The sequence below is a fragment of the Xenopus laevis genome, chromosome 8S (assembly GCF_017654675.1).
Source record: "Xenopus laevis strain J_2021 chromosome 8S, Xenopus_laevis_v10.1, whole genome shotgun sequence".
In the NCBI taxonomy this organism is placed as follows: Eukaryota; Metazoa; Chordata; class Amphibia; order Anura; family Pipidae; genus Xenopus; species Xenopus laevis.
Window position 1 is genome coordinate 19,312,240 of NC_054386.1, and position 23,357 is coordinate 19,335,596.

Below are 23,357 nucleotides of genomic sequence, written 5' to 3' on the forward strand. Positions count from 1 at the left end.
CAGCACAACAGAAAGCCGGGCCATACTGTGTGTGGCCCCTTATACGTGTATGAACAGTTTGACCTAAAAATACACCCAAATGTCCCATCTATGGCTGCCTTTAGTCGAGAGGGGGGTAAAGTCCTAACTAAGGCCTAATGCATAACATCATACAGAGGTGGGTTGGCCGGCAATGGAAGACAAGCACTGTGGGTAGATCACAGGACACAGTACAGGAGATATAGTGTTAGGTGCAGCAACCTTGTACATTTATACTCATTTTTATTAACATCTGTGTATCTGGGGCTTTACATGTATCCACTGAAATCTCTGTATATCCATAATGATACCAATCCACTAAAGATACCAATCCTAAGTAGGGTTCTGCATTCATTATTGTATGGACACTGCCACCATTCTAATAAAGCTTTCAGTTGGCAGATCTTGCACTGCACCCCAATGGCACACTGTACCCTGCCCATTATATGTTAATAGGGGGGAGATCATCTCTCTCTTCTAAGCATGCAATCACTTTCCGCTTGTGTTTCCCCTGTGTCTAGCCTTGAATATCTGGAGAAAGAAGTATTTACTAACAACCTCACCGCCCACTGCCCAGTTCAACACTACCAGCCGCTGACTGATTGGACCTCACCACGGTGCTACCTCCTGTCTCCATTCAGACCTCGGTGATGCACAGACCTGGGACATGTCTATACTTTTCTGGGTTTGTGCCTTAAACAGACCAATTAAAGGGGAGATTCACCTTTAAGTTAACTTTTAGCATGTTATAGAATGACTAATTCTAAGCACGTTTTAAATTGGCCTTCATTTATTCTTTTTTATAGTTTTTGAAACATTTGTCTTCTTCTTCTGACCCTTTTTAGCTTTCCAATTGGGGGTCACTGACCCCATCTCAAAAGTAAGGCTACACATTTACTGTTATTGCTACTTTGTATTACTCCTCTTTCTATTCAGTCCACTCCTATTCATATTCCTTTCTCATATTCAAATCAAAGCATGGTTGTTAGTGTAATTTGGACCCTAGTAACCAGATTGCTGAAATTCTAAACTGGAGAGCTGCTGAATAAAACGCCAAATAATTAAAAAAACACAAATAATAAAAAAAATGTAAACCAATTGCAAATTATCTCAGAATATCACTCTATGTTAACTAGAGGTGAACAACCCCTTTATAGAGTGGCATTTGGGAAAAATCCCGAATTTCACTTTTCTCAAAATTTAGGATTTTTTACGGCTTCGATCATCTAAACCATAACCCAATTGTTCTCTTTAGAATATTACAGTGAGATATGTTAAAATACCAATCGGTTTGAGAATTGTAAATCTGCATTCTAGCAATTGTAAACTAGACCATATGAGGCCCCACAGCAACATCATTTTAGCACCCACTAAATTTATGGAATAAAATATTTGTTGTGATACTGCTGATCAGTCATAACCCCCCCCCCCACCCAGCAGTGGCAGGGTCTACTTTCTATAAAGTTACACTCCCTCATTCTGCCCTAACCAAGATCTATTTTTGAAATAAAATTCTGGGGGCAGCAGATGTAACAGCAGGACACGGGATCCATATACAGTAATTGGAAAAGGGAATAGATCTCATAGAAAATAGTTAACTGTGTGTCACAAATCAGAAAGAATTTCCCTTAGTATGGGGGTTCTATAACATGGATGGATTCTGTACATTATTGTTCTTTTGCTTTGCTTTGAGTACACAGGGATAATGACTGCACAAGTAAACCTACAGAGACAGGTTTAGGCTTTTTTACCCACCAGCAACTTCTTATCTGCCCAATGAATATTGTGTTGTGCACTTTAACCTTTACCCCTAAAGGAATGGCACAGAATATGTCTGACTATGAAAGGGAGCATGGGATCCTACCTGCTGAATTGTGCCTTATGGATAATATCCCAGTGCACTGAAATACAGTAAATATGTGTGTTGTGTTTTTACTTCCCCTTTAGAGGGATTTGTTCTTACTGCGATACATTTGAGTCAGTATCACTTTAAAATAAATTATGTATATTTTTATCTTTCCCTCCAGCTTTGTTATGTCTGTATGTGCCAGTGGGTACATCAGTATACAGGCTACATTCCATGATAGGGAATGGAGGGAGATTCCCAGGAATGACCATTAGAAACAGAATCTCCAGCCCAGTGTAAGAATGCTTGGTGGAGCAGCTGTACCCACAGGAGGACTGGCATGTGTCACACACAGGTACTGAAGTGCTGGGTGGGGTGTAAGGAACACACTGACATATACCAGGAAAAGAAGGGTTTCTTATAAAACAAGAACATCAGTAAATTTCACTTTCATTCTTCTTTAACTTTTCTGTGTTTCTTCTCACCTTATTCATTCCATTTTCACATCCCCCGCCCTCTATATGTTACCCTTCCCAAATGTGACCAGTACCCAGAATAAAGACACACAAACAGCAGCTTGGTGTTAAATCTGTGTAAGTCACAGTTTATTGATAATAATTAGATTAATTGCGCTATTTGATCCTGAGGAAGGCAAAAAACCTCTAGCAAGCCCAATCTGCTTCACTAGAGGGAAAAATTCCTTTCTGACCCCTTAACGGCGATCGGATTTGCTCCCAGGATCAATGTGCCAAAATAAAGCAAGGGAAGCAGGGTGAGGGAAACAGAAGGGAATATGGCAGCATACAGATTAACTCCATTAAGCGGCTAGGTGAATGCTGCATTCCTCTCAATTCCATTGGATCCCAGATAGCCTACAGACCCGGCTTTGCAGACTGTGGGATGGAGTGAAAAGGAATGCAGGGTCTACAAAGCAGCTTAAGGGTGTTCTTGTCTATGAAACCATATTTCAGGTGTAAGTGGGGGGCACTGCTGGTGGAATTACAGTGGAGGGAATTGAAACAGAGGGGAATATGGTAGCATACACATGAGCGCCATTAAGCTGCTAGGTGAACACTGCATTCCTTTAATTCCATTGGACCCCAGGCAGCCTGCAGACCCGGCTTTACAGACTGTGGGATGGAGTGTAAAGAAATGCAGAGTCTACCGAGCAGCTTAAGGGTGCTCCTGTCTATGGAACCATATTTTAGGTGTAAGTGGGGGCACCGCTGTTGGAATTACGGTCGAGGAAATTGAAACAGAGGGCAATATGGCAGCATACACATGAGCGCCATGAAGCTGCTAGGTGAACACTGTATTCCATTCCATTCCATTAGACCCCAGACTTTAGACCCGGCTTCTGAAGTCTTAGGGATGGAGTGGAAAGGAATGCAGGTCTACCAAGTGGCTTAAGGGTGCTCCTGTCTATGGAACCATATTATAGTTATAAGGGGGGAGCACCACGTGTGGAATTATGGTGGATTAGAGTGGAGGCAGCGCTGGTGGAATTGCGAATGGCTCACTCACCTCTGTGTCATGAAGATGACCTACACAGAGTTGCATCGGTACTTGGTACCGAGGAAACTGGCAGTTGTGTTGGTGGCCGCTTGTTGGTTGCGAGGGCTGTCTGCAAAACCAAACAAAGTAACGTTAAACTCATACCACAGGTTTTTACATTAGCAAGTGATATCTCTGTAAAAATTTCTTTACATTTTGGGGCATTTTAATCAGAAATATGGCAGTTAAGCCAATTAAAATTACTAACTGCGTTTGCACCATTTCCCTCGACTTTCTGTGATTATGGGACAAGTTGCAAATCGCAGGTTTCTCTGCATTTTCAAGCCTTTTGATCCATCCCAATTCTTTGTTAAAATGAGGAAGATACACTTCCTATTGGTTTCTATGACATCCCAATAGGTTTTCGGTTACGCAGGAGTTATATGTTCTTTTTGTGCTTGTTTTTCACAAAATTGCAGAATTGCAATTGATTTCAGTACATCAGCCCCTTATACTTTCCATTACAAAATAGTAATATTTTAAGAAATATATTCATTGGATACTGTACCTGGATATCTCTCCATGTTCTTCGGAGAATGGCCTGGTTTATCGCCTCTAGTATTTTATAGAGGTATCTCAGTTGGGCTTTGGCCTTCCTCTTGTCCTGCTGGAACTCGGACATCAATCTTATCTTCCACCACCTGGTGTTTCGCATGCTGTCTTTGGCCATCCAGTAATCATAGAGTGCCCATTTCATTTGGCATATGATGTCCTGCCTCATGCAATTCAAATAAAGAGCTGCCAGTGGACCCTCAAAATCCATGATCTCACAGATCCCCTCCTCCTCCATATAGATCCTCTCTAAGCCCTAGAGAAATGTAAGAAACAAGAAGACATTAAGGTTTCCAGCAGTTTGTGATTAATCCCCAGTAATAATGAGAATATCAATTTCTTCCCTGAGGCACAAAAAGCAAAGCAATATGTATTTATTACCACTAGGGGAGCTGTTACATTGATCTCTATAGACAGAGCAAATAACATGGCAAGTCTCACTAGTAAGTTCTAATAATAAATATGGGAATTGTAACACTCGGGGCAAACACTTGGCTAAACCCTGTTATATTTCTATTTAATCACATTTACATGGAAGATACACAATGTTTACCATTGGGTTAGTATCCCCTTTAACCCCTCGAGTACCTGTGTCATCAGCCACTTTAGAGAGCAGACTTACCTTCTGATAGCCTTTTAAGTAAAGGCGGTCCTTGATGGAACGCAAGCCCATCTCCGACGCCCCTGCAAAATAAAATAGAGATTTGGGAAGGTTAGAGTTAATGTGGAGAGGTGCCATATATATAGGGACAGCACATAGGAACAAGCACATTTACTAATAGGATTTATTTGCCATAATATTATGCCCAGTGCAATAGTAAATGAGCCCTATTTTATTGTGCTTTTAATGAACCTGTTGAACTGGAACTTTACTAATGCTCTGATTGGCTCCCCATCTGCTCTAAATTGCATAATACATCATTTGCCCCACCTCCAGCGGAGCCCAATATTAGGGGTGCCCTGGAATTGGAAAAATACAGTCCAGTTTACTAGTGGGATAAATTGCATTGCTGGGGTGGGGCTGTACAGTGAATTTCAGAGACAATAGTGGGTTGGGACCAACAATTCTGCTTTCAAGAAATCTCTGAAAACGCACTTCTTTCGAGAAGCCTACCCTCACTCTGCTTAACTACCAAACGCAACACCACATACAATACCACATTTCTCACCCACTTAATTCGATCTTGCCCACTCCCACACCTTGTGTATTACTCCCTTCCCTTTAGACTGTATGCCTATGCATAGGGCCTTCCTCACCTTTTTGTATCTGTATTGATTGTAATGTATGTAACTCCATATGTTCTATGTATATAACTCATGTGATTTAGTTGTATAATCACATTTAATTTAAAGTGCTACGCAATATGTTGGCGCTATATAAATACATGTTAATAATAATAATAACCTGGGGGGACTGCCATGTACAGGGACAGATAAAAGATGAATCTCTCGACTCACAAATCTACAGGTGAGAATAGAAGAACAGCTTTAGCTACATCTATAATGAGCAGCATGGCAACTCCTACAGCCAAGGGATAAGCTAATCTTACTGTTCCAAGCACATGTTATAGAGGGGGAAATACAGGACCAGTACCTTTGTCCAGAGGATCCCAAATGGATAGATGTTATCTCTGGCAGGGGGTCACTGAAGTCTTCTTTCTTCTTTGTCTTCTTCTCTTCTTCTTTCGCTGTCTCTCTCTTCTTCTTTCGCTGTCTCTCTCTCAAATCGATGTCTCTCAAATAGATGTCTCTCTCTCAAATCGTTGTCTCTCTGTCACAATATCTGTCTCTCTCAAATCGCTCAGGATATTCCACTTTTTGGGGAGAAATAAGAGATTGTTAGAAGGAGCAAATAAATGCCAATGCATAAACTACAGATCCCATAATGCAGTGTGAGGTCTTTACCCACTATAAGGCTATTACTGGAAGTGAGGGAGCCTGACTGCTGTTGTGTGTGCTATTTAGCCGACAAAAATGTTGGGCTACCAGGCTGTAGACTTTTATCACTGGCATGTGGAAAGAGCCTTCATCTTCCATGATGCACTATAAGGGTTGACCATAAGAGGTAGGTAGCATTTGTATTGCTTATAATGTCATGATGAGGGCTGGCATGTAACAGGACTACAGATCCCATCATGCTCTATGATTGGTTATATTAATACAGGGGTCATCTCCATATTCCTATTGAATCCCTTTCCCCCTGCATGTACCCAGTGTGCCTGCTTCCCATAACCAGCTCTGCTCTGATCAGTGCCCCCTGCACCAATAATGCCAGGAATCCTAAGGGCAGACATTTATTCTTCTGATTTGTGCTACTTGTCTTTCTACTTAAGCCTCTCTGAACCGTCACCCACTCTAGTGCAGAGGCCACTGACTGTTGCTAGGATTAGTGTGACCGTTGGCAAATGACCGTTGGCAAATGACAGTTGGAAAATGACCGTTGGCATTTACAGGAAGAGAAAATCTGTCTAATGGTGTCTAATGTCTAATGGTTCAGAAAAAACAAAAAAAACAAGTAAACCAAACACCCATTGCCTTAGAACTATAAGTTTTTATGCTCTCACTCCCATTAGAGAGGCATATGGGGAGATTTTAGGCACTTTGACACCCACATGTGTTAGTAGATTGGGGGGCAGGGCTGCCATCAGAAGCCCATTTTCAGCTGATTCCCTGTATAAGTGTAATATGTAGGTGTCTGTATCCAAATAAAAAGACAAGTCAGTATTAATTGAATATATGTTCAGTGCCTCTCAACAGGCTGCAGTCCCCGTGTACAATTACAGACATGTCACATGTAAATAAAGTAATACCCAGAGAGCACAATGTATCTTATACCATCATAGTGTATTTATTGCAGGAAAGTCATGCCAAGTTGCCTTAAATGACTCCCCCCTTTCCTGCTTGTCACACACATGTCATTTGGAACAGTTTCATGACAAGCAGCTCCCCAAGCAATTAGAGTGGTAGACAATGGGACAATTTTGGCAGCGATGGCCCCACTACCCAAGCTACTATAAATGATGGGTGACAAAACACCCGAAATTGCCCTTTGTATCATCTAAATATGCCCCCCTGCTCCCCATAAATGGATTGGCTGCACTTACCTCTGAATCCAGAAATGAAATAACGGTCATCTGTACCTGAGCCGTTACATCACCTTCCTTGCAGCTTTCAGCCAATCAGAGCTGAGCTGGGAGTGATGTCACGGAGATAAGGCATGATATCCCAGTAACTGAAAGCCAATCACATACTCAGGTACAGATCAAACTTGCACAGTCTAAAACAACACTAATAAACTCCAAACATAAGCAGCTTTAGAACCAGCACCCCCATCAGATCTCCTGGGACACCTGACTGGACTCCCCCTGTCCCCATTTAGATCTCTGTCTGTCAGTGAACTACACCTCAGCTACTAGTTATCACAGGGACTGCTGGGTAGTTTATCAATGGCTAGAGACATACAGAGATCAGTGAGACAGTGATGGGGGCAACCACTGAGGGGGTACAGGGGGTTCTGCATTCAGCGTAGGAAGTGTAACTTTAGTACCAAATGTCACATATAGAACAAAAAGTTTGATCCTGTTGTGCCACATATTCCTGTATCTTCCACTAGCAGGGAGGATGCTGGGAGTTGTATGCCCCAGTATCTAAAATAACATTTTCTATTGCTGCCGGCCCAGTCCGACCCTGTATGTTGTTGATCCACATCTTGGCTATTGGGCTGGAAGCTGTAGCCCTGATCCAATGGACTGTTAATTGCCTATGACAAAGCTGTAGCTACAATGGTGCATTATAATTGTATAAATATATTATGTTTTATATTCAGGAATGTGTGTTTGTCCCTCTTTTGAGTGAACCATAGATACAGAGGTTTTTCTGCTCACAGTGAAAGCTGCAGGGTCTGTTGTGAAGCACTCACTGAAGCACTTAGTTACTCATGTAACCCAGCACCTAATCATTTGCCACTTCTGCAATATGTTTCCTTCTCAAGTGATGACAGATTCTCTTTAAGTGGAAAGAGATACAAAAGCAACAAAACCTCAATAACCCTCAAACTGACTTTTATACAAAGGGAAGTATTCTTAGAGACTTAATTATGGGAGATAACCGTATGAGCTCACACTCTGGTTTGCTTCCCCTTTATCCATAGCTATGCATGGTGTAACTCTGCCCCATTTTCTCCACAGATGAAGGAGTATCACAGAAGGCGACCATTCCAGCACCAACGGGAGGAAAGTCCAAAGAATGTGATCCTGATAACCCGTCACAGCTCTCTCCAGAGCCAGTGAGTCAAACTGCTCATTCATTGATCATCCTGCACTGTGTAACACTCTGCTGTATTTATAACAATTTCTCCTATTCATATTCGATTCTCTTATTCAAATCAGTGCATGGTTGCTAGGGTAATTTGGACCCTAGCCACCAGATTGCTGAAATTACAAACTAGAGAGCTGCTGTATAAACAACTAAATAACACAAAAACCACAAATAATAAAAACCAATTGCAAATTATCTCAGAATATCACTCTTTACATCATACTAAAAGTTATGTTAAGGTGAACAACCCCTTTAAAGGAGAACTAAACTCCCTTTAGCCAAAAGTCCCCACTGCTCCCCCTGCACAGTGTTAACCCTGAAATAACACTGTACAGGGTGGGGGCAGCAGAGCGAGCCATTGGGGACTTTTAAATAAAGGGGAGTTTAGTTCTCCTTTAAGATAAATGATGGGTGCCTGTATAAGGAACACCTTGGAGTAGAATAAACATGGTGGCTCCTCTATTAATATCCAAATACTCAATGAGGTTGTTAAATAAAAAGGAGAAGTGGGCAGACCGAAAAGGTTAAGTATCATCTCCACTGTCTTCTCTTAATGTAGTAAGACTCTTCTTGTGATAGGGCCATAATGGGGGGCTGTTCCTGCTGAATTGGGCTTAGTACAGGGGAATACCTATACTGCCATAGTTTTATCGGATCTCTTGGTGCTGGTCTCTTTATCATATTTAGGGGCTGTTGCTGTTACATTGTGCTTAGTACAGACGAGTATTACAGACTATGGGGCAAATTCACTATCATACGTAGTTGCGCCAGCGTCCGCTTTGCCACACTTCGCGAGGCGTATTTTCGCCAGCGCTACGCAAATTCACTAAAATCCGAAGTTGCGGTCTGAGGAAGCGTAAGGTTGCGAAGTTGCACTAGTGTTAATTCGCCAAGCAAAGCGAAGTTACGCTAGCGATGCTTAATTTGCATACGGCGCCAAATTGAAGTTACAATGGAGGTATATGAAGCTTCACTACATAAGCCTGGGAAACATTCAAAAGTGAAAATAAAATTTTTATTTTGCCCTACACATGTGCCCACTGTACAGTTAAGGTGCCATGAGTTAGGAAATGTATGGGGGGGAAGGAGGGTAGCCCCAAAAAATTTTTTTCGATCTTTTTCAGCCTATCACCCATAAAAAAATAAAAAATGCCAGCGTTTTTTGGGACTTAGAAATTTTTTTAACTTTTTTGGAAGCAATCCACTCTATACTCTATACTCTATTGCACTTCGCCTGGTCTGAGGTGGTGAAGGAAATCTGGCGTAAAAGGTAGCATTCAGAAAAATGCGCACTTTAGTGAATTTGCATAGTTAACTCCTTTGCGTAAATTCTCTAGGCATAAGGGTGCGAAGTAACACTAGCGAATTTACGCCAGCGTTCGTTAGTGAATCAGCGAATTAATGAAAATGCGATACGCTAGCGAATTAACGCTAGCGTTAGGCGCTTCGTCCTTTAGTGAATTTGGGCCTAAGAGAGAACAGGGAGATGCCAGTGAAATCAGGGGTGTAAGTGTTGCCTTGACAAAAGTGCAAATGGAATATCTGCTTTACATTCACTGACTATGTCCCATATAATGTCAGGCCATTCCCCCTTTTCCCTGCAGGTAAGTTACGTAACACATAAGACAAGGGGAGAAATCAGAATACATTTCCCTCTTACTATTTCCATTAGACAAACGGACAATAAAAAGTGAATGTGAAAATCAGATTTTATTAAGTGCGGGTGCAACTGGAGTTCTGCAGGAGTTCATTTCAGAGCAGATTTGCTGCTTTGTAACAACTCTCTCCTGTTCCGCCATATTGGAGAATGAAAGGGATCTAGGCCTTAACTCCCACCTGATCACTGTTACTTTCTTTTTAGACTGAGAATCACTGCAGCCAGATTTCCAGCATGACACGCTCCAGTTACTGTTGAACTACAAATCTCACAATCCCTGGATGTTGTTGGGAGATAAGAATCCCAGGCAGCATAAAAGAAGAAGATGATTGGTTGAAGAATGGGATGGTATATTCCACTGTCTCACAGCAGGGGGGTTCATTGATGGTAATGTTCCAGCCATGAGACGTCTATTCCGTTTATGAAACAGAAAGGTAAAATTCAACCATTATTCATTATATTCTCCTAAAATCCCAGCTTGAAGGTCAGTTAAAGTGAGATTTGGGTAAAAGCTAATAGTTACATACGACTGTAACCTTGTTATGAGCAAAGGGGGCAGGTCAAATGTTGTGTCTCAAAGAGGGGCTTGAAGTCTGAAATCTACTGATCTAGAGATACTGGTCCTTATTTCTGTAGGTAAATGAGAGCAAAGCAGGCATCCAACACTTTCCCCTTCTCTCTATCTCTATATATTAGGTACCGACCTGGTGCTACCAACCCCTATTTCTGCAGGGTAATTAGAGCAGGCAGTGACTCTCAATTCCCTGTATAACTCAGCCTGCAGCCTTGTGCCTTTATATGGTCACAGAACCCCTCAGTGACTTCTAATATCCTTATCATTTACAGTAGGGGGTACATTATCCCTTAACATACATTAGTGATACTCAGAGTTCCCTGTATAACTCAGCCTGCAGCCTTGTACCTTTATATGGTCACAGAACCCCTCTAATATCCCTACCAACTTCACCAATCATTGGTTACTGCTCACCATTGCCTGCCGAATTCCATAAGATCTTTGAAATATATTCTTTCTGTGGAGTGTAGAGTAAGCCATAAATTAAACCGGAAAGATCTTACGGAATTCGGCAGGCAATGGTTGAGCAGTGACCAATGATTGGTGAAGTTTCCGTGGTTATCGGAGAGCCCTGAAGAGCGGAACTTCCAAACAGTTATGCGTGTGAAGTAAAGACCCTGCGGAACAAAAGGACAGGCCTCGCCAATGTGAAAGCTGCGCAGCAAGATCTGGTAAAGTAAATCTTTCCACTTACACTGATGTGTCTTAATGTTACTTGTCACTGAACTACCACAAGCGCTCACTGCCAGAGCCAGTCACTAATGATCAAAATATATTTTTATTTTTTTACTATTCTACTTTTTAATGTGATTTACCTGTATACTGCTATCACAAACAGGCGGCTGATTGAAAGAGATCTGCACAGGGATCTGGACTTTAAACCACAATGATCACTATCTCTCTCAAGATTTATATGAGGCGATTGGCTGCGGTTAGTAACTGACACTTTAGGAAACGGTTGTGGCTGCTGAAGGCTCCTTTGGGACTCAACCTCCCACTTCCATTCTTTAGGAATTTTATCAGAAATTGGTCTCACTGGCTCAAAAATTGAATGGAGAACATGGTTAATAACTTTATTTGATTAAGTTAGATTTATAATTAATTCGTTTTTGTATTTGGGTTTTGCACATGAATTCAGGTATATAAAAATGTGACTAATTCATGAGGTTAAATGGATGATGGATTCTTTGATTACTTTTGGGAGTTCAGAATAATAAAATTTAATGAATTGAGATACTATTCACAGAGTGCGTGTTTTGAGATCCCTTTTTCATAAATTTGATTTTGTCCTTTTGTATCTCATACACCGCTGTTGATTTGCTGGCTAATGTTTATCTCTCTTACGCAGGTGAGTGCGCAGCCGTCTATATATTTATATTTAATAATCGAAACATCCCAACAACATCTCTTTCCCTCCCTACCCAACCCCCAACTTGGGTGGGCTTAGTATCCTTAACTATGAAACCAAGAGGTTGGTGTGGGAGTGTGACAGGCACCCACAACATGTACAGCTTTTTACTAATACGTCTTTAGTGTCTGGGTGCTACTGCCATAGTTCGAGTTCTCTCCTCCTGCCAAACCATCTGCCTATGGCCTTCAGTTAATTATATGTCTATGATGTGGTAGATCGTAGCTTCACTCAGGGGCTGCCGTGTGGGGTCCCAGTAGTATGAGGATGATGAGCGGCCCGACTTGAAGGTGCTGGTTGCCATTAGTCACATGCATTGGAGGGGGTTGCTGTTTGTAGGTCGCATGGTGTTAGTTTTGCCGGGCTGGTGGTCTGGGGCCTTCCTGGTGTCTGATGAGATGATCTCTGCCTTCCAGCCACTGCTCAGCATCAGTCGGGGGGTTAAGGAATACGGTGCTGTCTCCATCTTGGATTCTCCAACGGAAAGGATGAGCCATACTGTAGGGGATGTTGGCCTCCTGCAGAGTGTACTTTATAGTTGTGAATGTAGCCCGCAGTTTTTGAAGTGTTGGTGATTAGTCCGGGTATATGGAGAGCTGTACTCCATTGACCAGTAGCGAGGCTCTGGTGCGTGCTGCTGCTAGGGCTGCATCCCAGTAGTTAAGAAGCTTTGCTAAGTGTATGCGGGGCTCCCGAAGGTAGTGGTCTTATAGATCCCCGTGCACTCTTTCTACAGCAAAGAAGGGTGAGAAGGTCTCTGCTCCTAGTGTGAATGTGAGCCATTCCTCTAGCTATTTTACTGGGTTGTGGCCTTCTGTTTTTTTTTTTAGGGTAGGCCCACTAACTATAAATTAGACCTGAGCAAGCAGTTTTCCAGGTCGTCACTTTCGGAGAGGACTTGGGTGATTTGTTGTTGAAGCTGTCCTACTGCGTTGCAGGGGTTGTGTCCTCCACCTCAGATACTCGCCTCTCCAGGGAGCCGTTCCCGTATGGTCTGCAGGTCTTGCCTGAGTAGTGGCAGGTCAATACGCAGAGTTTCATTTGCGATGCCCGGGTTTTCTGTATTGCGCCGAGCATTTCACTGAGAAATGGTTGTTGCTCCTCAGTCTGCTGTGTTTGTGGATCAGGTGGAGAAGTAGGTTACGAGTCTTCGTTTCTGCCCGGTGACTGTGGTTGTGGTGTGTAAGGTCATGAAGCTGGAGGACTGGCCGTGTTTTGGCTTGCAGGTATCTGCAGGTATCTGCAGGGATCTGGTTTATTTTTATGTCCACCCATACTACCAGCTTTTGGGCACATATGGGTTCAGGATTTTGTGCAGGATTTCTGATGGCGGGAGAGAGTTCTCAACTCACGTCTGCTCAGAGCACCATCTTGGGCATGTCCCTGACTTTCTTTAACTCTGAAACCTTTCCAGATGTCCCAGAATCCTCCACTCAGTGCCGCTCGATAGCCGATGAAGGTAGAAAGCATTAAATACGTCATTGTTGATTTGACTGTGTATTCCTACGCTGTCATTATTGGGATTTATTCGGGGGCTGCTACGAGACACTTTGCTTTTATTTAACTATAAACAACCTGGATTAGATAATGAAGTATCTTGCTGTCCAGAGCTCTATTTATAAGGGGGATTGAAACTTACTAATATGCTCTAATTTTGTTTCTTCTCCACACAGAACATTCTGCTCGTAGGACTTGGACATGTGTTGTGTTTAGCGTGCTCCAACTGGGATTTCTCTAAGAGATGAGTCTCCTACAACAGAACCATTGAGTTGGCAGTGGATGGAGCATGTGTCTAAATGCCAGCTTGACTCTGTGTGCCAGTTGAATAAGATTCTTCCATCCAAAATGGGACCATCTTTATCTGCAATCAGTGATCAATATTTGTCTCATGTTCACATCCAGGGAGAGGGGTCTCACACTTAATCTTGTATATGCTGGACACAGGAGTGTTCAGGTCTCTGCAGAAGGACTTGAGCCACAGGATACCTTGATACAAACTATTGTTTTCATTAAATACATAGCTCATACAACTTCCAGCAGCACATTAAAGGGATTGCTTCCTCTATATATATATATATATATATATATATATTTATATTTAGGTAAATAGGATGTTTAACGACTAACATCATACACTCAACTGACTTTATTTCTCTATAAATGAGCAAATCACAGGGAGAGGTTTCTTTATTGAGATTCACTTTGAAATTAGAAAGATGGAGATGCACTTATGGTAGGTGTAGGTGAGATGTGCAAAAACCACATGAAACTGCCAAATCCTTTGCACTTTACCACTTCTTGGACTCTTTGACGGCAATAGGTGTGTGCACAAGTGCTACACAGGAGCAGTGTATCCCCCTCGCTTGCACCTCATTCATTTGGCCTGGGCTCCTGGGGGAGTTGGACAGACTTTGATGGGGACTTGGATAGGAGGCAGGGGTTAGAGTGCTCCTTCCTGGAGGATATGTGCCATTCTTTTAGGTGCCATGACCGAAGGCCAAGTGTTTTTATACAGGTCATGGAACGCCGAGGTAACTTCGAATATCCTCATATTTTGCAACAGGGGGTACTATATTTATTATAATACACAAGTTTTAGTCATGTGACACAAATGACATCACTACTCACTGTTTATAACTGATGATATCAGTACTCGCCGTTTATAAGGATATAATTTACAAGATATTCATGGCTTTTGTGTACTATAAATATATAATTATAAAATTATATAAATTATTAAATATAAATTGCTAAATCTGCATATCCTGAACTCTGCAATGATTACTATTTTTTGGGCAATCCTTTTTTTCAATCTGCTTATAATAAGTGCTTAAGAGTAAGCCTTGGCTTACAACACTCATCTCCTCCAATTTTCAGCTTTCCACAGTGCACAGTTTGGACTTTGTTTCAGCCAGGACCATTTTGATGATGCACAGGCATCCAATTAATGGTAGGTAATATGTAGGCCACCCTACAAATATGACAAATTAATAGTCAACAAATGTCCAGCTATTTTATTTAAAAAAAAATATGGAAGCAGGGGTTAGAGTCTTATGAGCTTTATACTATATTGACTATGGCTTTATTCCCATTTAACTGTAGTTGGCTGTAAGCTTTTCATAGGATATCTCTGCATTTGGTTTTTTTTTTATAACTTATCTTATATTTTATCTGATTTCCCTTCTTGAAGCAAAGGGAGAGTTACTGTATGTGTTGCTGAGAGTCTTCAATATGTAGCACAATACTGGGCATACTGGCCACATTTTCATTTTTTTTACACCTTCAAAACTCTTACCCTTAACCTAGCTTCAGTGAGTTCCAGGCAGTATCTGGTTCCTATATTTATTTCAACATTGATGTATGCAACATCCACAGCTCATGGTAGAGTTTTTGAGACAAACATGTTACCAACAGCAAACAGTACATCATTTACAATAGCTTCAGCCTCCAAACACATATCTTTCACATCTGTTCCTTCTAAATCTCTGAATTCATAATCATCTTCAAAAACAGTGTTAATTGGCAAATCCATTGTAGTCTATTTCCATTTTCTAAAAAAAAAAAAAATCAGACAAAGCAGTTCAGTGAAATAACAGGCTTTGATTAGTTCCTGCTATACATGTGAAAAGTTATTCTAAACATAATTGTCCATTTAAGAAAATGTATTATTTTGAGCAATTCTTCAAGTACTTACTCCTGCTTTCAATGTTCTGTAAAGCAGACCATAATTTTCCACAGCTATTTTATTTCCACTACAACATATCAGCCATTGCGTCATAGGCCTTAAAATAATACCTTATTTATGATGGCCAAATCCAAATTTACATGTAAAACAGTGGTCTAATACAAATTCACATATCAGGCTGATCTGATCATTTGGCTCTCAGGCTATTGATGAGATAATAATCACATTTGCTCACAAATGTGGTCCTCTTCCACATCATCGCCTTGGGGGAAAAATCAAACTTGCCAAATCGATATTGGGGCAGCCCATCAGCAAGTCTTATACAGAGGCCAACAAGCGCAGCTTTTATTGGCTTGTGTATAACGACCATAAGTTATTTTTGAAGAGCAATATATATCTCCCCTGGCACTCGTTGATACTGAATGCAAGCTGCAGAGAGCCAGAGCCAATTAATACAACCAGCCTGGTTAAGAGAACCTCAAGACAGACATAATAATGTGCATAAGTGTAGAGGAAAGGTCCCAAAGTATGATTGCCTCTATTGAGTACAGAACATGAGTTATTGTGGGCAAAAAAAAAATGCTTAGTTTAGATACTTCCTACAACAAATTTCACATGGTTTCTAATTTTTAAATATGCTTAGCTGTTTGGGTACCCATACACATGCAGACACTGGCTACCATTTAGCACTCTCTTGACCCAACTACTCACCCCAGTTTATGACCAAATGAGTTCCTTCCTGATCAGGATCAAATATTCATTGTGTTGGTAAAAAAAAAACAGGATGTGGTCAATAGCCTGGCCTAGGGGTCAAATATTTAAATTGGTCATATTTGGCAGAACACTTAGGTCACCATGAGGCAAAACGTTCACTAGTTTAGTAACATGGCCAACCTTATACTATAAGGCATTGTAAGAATAGGTTTCCAAATGCCTTGTGTTTTGGTAGGCTATAAGGCTTATAGCCTACCAAAACACAAGGCATGTTATTCAAATGCAGTAAGTGTTACTAGGCCCCACAGCAAATTAATTTTAGGGCTCTCAGCATATCCAGAGATTCTCCTGTTTTACCAATATATGTTGAAATCACTCATTATTTGGTTCTCCTGGGCCTCCCTGCAGGCAGCCACAGGGTCTGCTTCCTCTTTAGTTATGTCCCTGTTCAAATGGGTTTGCCTGCAGGCCTGCAATCTACCTAAGCTGATAGCTTCTTTACCTATTAGCTCTGGAAAGTCTCACTTGTAGGGTAAGCATTCAGATGTCCTATGGGAAAGATGATGACAAACACCTAAGGATCTATAAGACAATACTGATACTTGTCTTTTAGGGTACTGCTGAGATCGGAGTTTCCAAAACGGTGGTCTAATGCAAAGTACGGATTGGCCGATAACTGCATTCTTTAAAACTTAATAAGATCGAAATCTCTTCTAGCATTTCATTTAACGCTAATGCAAATTACGATTATTCTCGGACATAAGAGCGGAACTAGGGTTGCCACCTGCCCGGTTTTGATCAGGACAGCCCGTTATTTTTGAAGGGCTGCCCTGGTCAAAACTGCCTGCCCGTTTTTCCAAATTAGGAAAACCGAGCAGCATTTTCTATGATTGACACGGTGCCCGCCAATTGTCGATCGCCTCATCATAGCATTGCCCCTGATGTCTCAGTCCCGCCTAGGGTTGCCACCTGGCCGGTATTTTACTGGCCCTGCCGGTAAATTTGTAATATGCTTAAAAACACTCCTCGGCCTGCCCCCAATCCCCTGGAATTTTACTTTTCTTTTGCTTCTTGAAGTGTCCGTGGCGCGGCCTGCCCCTTTTGACATCACGGGCCGCCCCTTTGTGTTCCCACCCCATACCTCCCAACATTTTGGAAGTAAAAAGAGGGACAAAAAATCTTTTTCCGCACGTAGCACAGCAATTTTTTGACCACACCCCTTTCTGTGGCCACACCCCCTAATTACCATGTTTGTTTTACAAAATTTGGCAGGTTATGAAAGTTTGAAAATATTTCTCCTTATCTAAACTGTGTTTTTGTGTCTCAAAATTGTTACAAAGTATCTTATTTGCACCTGTTAGCTGTTTTGGGCTCTCTGCTAAAAGCCAATTAAGTGAGAAACTTTGTTTCTTTTTCTGGCTGTTCAGTGCAGAGAAAATAGGGACTTTCCAGTACAAATGAGGGACTGCGGGTTGAGCATAGAAAAGAGGGACTGTCCCTCCGAAAAAGGGACAGTTGGGAGGTATGCCACCCCCCAGTAAAGAATTGTAGAAAAAGTGGCAACCATAGTCCCGCCCCCAAACATGTCACTGCCCCGTCCCCTACCTGGATTCCACTGGGCGAAAACAGGTGCGATTCGCCAATGGGGAGCTCAGGCGGCAGCGCCAGATAAGTTTACAGGGGTGGCACAAAGCCGCTCCTGTCACTTTAAAGAGCCGAATTTCTGGTTTTGAAACTGGAAATTCGGCTTTACTAGTGCGAGAGCGCAGTTGCACTCTCCGCAATAGCGTTCCTGCGAGGGGAGGGGCGGCATTTAAGGAGCCGCCTGAGGAGGTGTCTTAATTAGAATCGGCGCTGCAACCCTAAGCGGAACCATAACCAATTTACCGGCCTGGCAGGTAAAAATTATGGTTGATCCCAATCTTATTAATAAGAAAAAAAAGATAAATATATAGGCTGGTATTTTTTTCCCCCAGAAAAGGTGGCAACCCTAGTTACACCATACACTAGAAAAGCGCCCCAGGAATATTACTTCCCAGCACCTAGTTATAGTAGGGTTCTACAAGCCCTATTTGTGTCGACTTTATCAGGCCGGAGCTTTCTCACTTTATAAGGCGTATCACGCACATTTACCTACACACAACTCAACAATTCTGACCGAAGCCTCGCACTTCCTGTTCATGTCAAAATTCACAAACTTTCAACAACAATGATTTGGGCACGCTAGGACCAGAGCCGTTCATTGCGTGCCCGAATTAAAAATGGCGTCTGTAGAACTGCGTTGTTCTCACAAACCTGGAAGTGACGTCATTGTTTATGTCTGGATTCCCTGAGACAAGCTGATCCGGAGTTATGGGAGAGTGAGAAGGCAGCTTTTTTGGAATCGTCAGGATCAGAAGCTTGTAGTATGGCTGACAGTAGGGCACCTTCATCCTCCTACAGAAAACCTACGAATGGGATGGCTGAACCTCCACTGCTACGCTAAGCATGGGCAGAATATACAGCTGATTGAACGTGGCTTGCAGGACTTTTATAGCTATACGAAATATTGTGTGACTTTTTAAATGCCCAGTGTGTTGGTTGAGTGATCAAGTGAGTGACTAGTTAAAGGTGGACAAGTAATGGTCCATAGGTATAAATGAGGCTCAGTGTGTGCATGGCATATGCATGTTGTGTATGTTACAGGAGAGTGTGCTTTCCTTGGCAGTGAACTGCTTCCTAGGGTGTCACAATTAAAAGCTCTGCGGGATCTCATACTCACTAGTAATCATGCCTTGGCCCTTCTCTGAGTCCATCAAGAAGCGGGCCTGCAGATACCTGCTGCAGCGATATCTAGGGCACTTTCTTCAGGAAAAACTTAGTCTGGAACAGCTCACCTTGGACTTGTATCAAGGCACTGGCTCTCTGTCACAAGTTCCTTTGGACAAGTGGGTAAGCTTAATATATGCATGCAATGATAACGTGGCATCTCACGACAAACGCAGTGTTGCAATCGTTGAAACAGCCTACACCTTAAAGGAGACATTTTGTGTGAAAAATAAGTGCATTATATTCATTTAGATAGAGAAGAATTGTGCTTTAAAAAGTAGCGTTTCAGGCTGATTTATTGAATATTTCTGCAAAAACCCTAATAATCCCTCCCTTCTCTTCCACTTCCTGCTCCCTGAAATTCACAGGCTGTACAGGGGAGTTGTTTGCTCTCAGCTCACTGTACTGTACGACAGGAACCAATCAGCAGCTAGCAGGACCTGATAGGGAACTGAAGCCTTGTGTGACTGCAGGGCTGTGATTGGCTGTCTTTCTCCTACTGTGCATCTGGCAGGGACCGTTAGGACACGTCCGCCCTTCTTTCGAAACACAGACAGGGACTAGAAAACATCTATAGGGAGCTCCAATAAAGGGGCTATTTTTAAAGATATTAATTTTTAGCACCATCTAACAGCAACACCATATATTACTCATAATTGCCTACAAAATTAAGTTTTTTTTCTTTTCATTAATCCTATATGTCGCCTTTAAAAAGAGTAGTCGTATTTGTTTACATTATAAGAAAAATGATTAGTTGATGCATTCATATACTTTTTTTAATTCACATAAACAAATCAACCGTGTTTTTTGTCGGTGCATTGCAAATTACCAGGTCATGCTGGACTTAAGTTGAAGAATTCACAAATCATTTGGAAATTAGCTTATGTAAAAGTATAATAAATACTATTTGTTGTTGGTTCACCTTTAAAAACGTTGTTCGTTAGATTGATTTCTTATATGTTTTACTTTAGATTGAAAGTAAATTTCTTAGTACTTTCTTGTAGAGTCCTGTAGCGGGGCCAGTACCCGCGGGTTGCCCACAAAAACCTGCGGTACCCTGCGGGTTGTGGATAGAAGTTCCGGGTGCGGGTATAGACGCGGGTTTGCGGGTTGGGCCGTGGGTCTTCTCAATAGTGATTTTTTACTCCTGTTTTCTGGTCATGTCTACTTCCGATGAAGCCACTTCCGGTTCACAATGACAGCACTTCCTGTTTTACTCCTTTTTTCCTGATCACGGCTACTTCCGATGATGTCACTTTTACACGGTTTACAATGACAGCACTTCCTGATTCTTGATGGTCAGCTGGTCGCGGGTCTGGGTTGCGGATAAGGTACTTGCGGGTCGGGTTGGGTAGCTTGTCCAAGCGGGTAAGAATGCGGATTGCAAGTTGCGGGTACAGGTCCCAAAAAATGGACCCGTGCAGGACTCTACTTTCTTGTCTATACAGCAGCTCTTAGGTTCACACATGCTGTTTGGTAACTTTTTAAGATAAAGTAACAAGGGAAAAAAACTGTTCAGTGTCCTCTCTTTTCAAAGCTGAACAGCTGTCATTGTCTTTAATTTAAATAACATTTCCCCTGATTTTGATGTAACTAGTTTTCTTCTTCCTATTCAACTTACTGGTATGACTTAAAGGGGTTGTTCACCTTTGAGATCACTTTTATTATGATGTAGAGGAGGGGTCCCCAACTTTTTTTTTTTTACCTTTGAGCCACATTCAACTGTAAATAGAGTTGTAGGGCAACACAAGCATGAAAAAAAAGTCAGTGGGAATGCCAAATAAAGGCGGTGGTTGGCTATTCGGCAGGCCTTATGTGCACTGACAGCCTAAAGGAGGCTCTGTTAGGCAGAATACCTGGTTTTAAGCAACCAAAACTTGCTTCCATGCCAAGAATTAAAAAATAAGCACCTACTGGGAGCAACAGCCAAAGGTTAGTGAGCAATATGTTGCTCGTGAGCCACTGGTTGGGGATCACTGATGTAGAGTGAAATCCTGAGACAGTTTGCAATTGTTTTTCATTTTTTATTATTTAAGTTATTTAGCATTTTGAGTTATTTAGCATTTTATTCAGTAGCTCTTCGATTTGCAATTTAAGCAATCTGGTAGCTAGGGTCCAAATTACCCTAGCAACCATGCATTGATTTGAATAATAGACTGTCATATGAATAGGAGAGGCCTGAATAGAAAGATAAGTAATAAAAAGTAGCAATAACAATACAATTGTAGCCTTACAGAGCATTTGTTTTTTAGAAGGGGTCAGTGACGCCCATTTGAAAGCTGCAAAAAGTCAGAAGAAAAATGCAAATAGCTATAAAATGATAAATAAATAATGAAAACCAATTGCTTAGAATTCTATAACATACTAATAGTTACCGTGAAGGTGAACCGCCCCTTTAATCCTCGTGGGTTTTTTTTACCTATGGCATGATGAAGCAAGATTAAAGCAGGAAAATAGTTTATGGTCTTGATTTATTGACCCCCAAACTGAACTAGCTGGAAAAAATGTTTTTAAATCTAGGCTTTTAGGCTGTACTGTATATGCCTAAAACCCAAGTATAGTTCTTTAACATTCCTCAAGATTTACTAAAATAGTCTGTATTACCACACTTTATAGATGTGCTAGATATGCTTAGACTTTATCAATAGCAGAAACATTTTAATAAGCTTTTTTTAATTGGATACATTGAGGAAAAGAACATTTGCTATTTTATAGTTCATTGTATTTATTATATATATATATATATATATATATATATATATATATATATATATATATATATATATATATATATATATATATTATTTATTATTGATATTTACAATAAATATTGATATTTTTTTTTTGGAATTTGTCTTTGCTTATGATGTAATCAGTTCCTCATTGTTGTTGTATTTATAGGTCCTAACAGAATATTTTTCTGATTATAGTTTATTATACTTAAGTGGGAAAGCAGGGTGCGATTTCTCAACAAGAATTTTTAAATGCGCCAATATATTGCGCATTGTTTCACACATGAAACAATGTGTACAATGCATTTCTTAAAGTATTTTTCTGTCTAGAGTCTAAATGAAATACTGGAATCAGCAGATGCACCTTTGGAGGTCACAGAAGGTTTTATACAAACCATCTCTCTCTCCATTCCATGGGGCTCCTTATTGCAAGATAACTGTGCACTAGAAGTGAAAGGACTTGAGATGGTCTTCAGGCCAAGACCTCGGCTAAGTAAGAACATTTTCATGCTGCTTTTTATATTTTTTTTATATAAAAATTTAATAAAAAGCAAATGTATAATAGGTATCTGAATGAATGGGACCTGGGGTTTTCTGGATAAGGAATCCTTCTGTAATTTGGATCTTCAAAGTCTACTAAAAAATCTTGTAAATATTAAATAAACCCAATAGGCTGGTATTACTTCCAATAAGGATTCATTATATCTTAGTTTGGAACAAGTACAAGATACTGTTTTATTATTACAGAGAAAAGGCAATCATTTTAAAAAATTTGTATTATTTTGATAAAATTGCATAAAATGGGATACAGGCTTTTCATAATTCAGAGCTTTCTGCATAACAGGTTTCTGGTTGACGGCTCCCATACCTGTAGTCACACTCATACTTATGTGATGTTTCCTAGTATGGTCACCATGTGCTTTATTTGTTTAGTGAGTGAATAGTCTTTATGGCTGCTCCTGCCATTTGTGAAAACAAGGTCCTTTCTTCTGTTTAATTTATGTCTTTAATTTTCACAGTATAGTCAGCAGATTTGGAAATAGTTTGATGCAGACAATTGTGGATTAGGCACAAGGCCTCCTGGGATCTGGCGTTGAGCTGTCAGTGGTAGGGAACCCATCCAGAGCAGGGAGCAGTACTATCTTTGTTGGTAGTGGTATGAACTCCAAATCACTCAACTGTCTTAAAGGATAAGTACATTTACTCTAAACAGCCCACAGAATAACATACCTACATGTCTACTACGCATGTGCTCTGTCTCTTTTGCAATGGAAATTAATCAAGCATGTTCTGTAGACACCTCTATGAGGTCTTCACAGTCTGAGAGAGAGTAAGAGATTGCAGAAAAGAAAATGGAATGGAGCTTGACCTCTACACAAGGAAGTAGCTGAGAGCTGCAGTTGCCTTGCTTGTGATATAGAATATACCTGAGACAGAATGCAGGCACACAGGTTTGCTATTATCAGGACTGTTTAGAGTAATTTTAGAGGGA

General features: G+C 41.1%; 1 protein-coding gene and 1 long non-coding RNA gene across 6 annotated transcripts in view; both read left to right on the plus strand.

The window, feature by feature from the left end:
- The window catches only part of LOC121397670, a 29,901-nt gene extending 19,124 nt beyond the window's left edge, over positions 1-10,777 (plus strand). For 3 of the 4 annotated variants that reach the window (XR_005963818.1, XR_005963819.1, XR_005963821.1), the window contains 4 exons: positions 540-703; positions 2,046-2,219; positions 8,158-8,255; positions 10,149-10,777. This is a non-coding gene — a long non-coding RNA (uncharacterized LOC121397670). The remainder of the gene's footprint in view (positions 1-539; positions 704-2,045; positions 2,220-8,157; positions 8,256-10,148) is intronic. The other variant, XR_005963820.1, reaches the window with a different exon arrangement.
- A 7,428-nt stretch (positions 10,778-18,205) lies between these two features.
- atg2b.S (autophagy related 2B S homeolog) overlaps positions 18,206-23,357 on the plus strand; it is a 53,014-nt gene continuing 47,862 nt past the window's right edge. Inside the window, exons 1-2 of one of the 2 annotated variants that reach the window (XM_018232394.2) lie at positions 18,206-18,223; positions 22,196-22,358. In XM_018232394.2, coding sequence (XP_018087883.1) covers positions 22,331-22,358 — 28 coding nt within the window. In that variant the 5' untranslated portion in view covers positions 18,206-18,223; positions 22,196-22,330. Of the gene's footprint in view, positions 18,224-18,521; positions 19,257-22,195; positions 22,359-23,357 lie in introns of those variants that run through there. The other variant, XM_018232393.2, reaches the window with a different exon arrangement.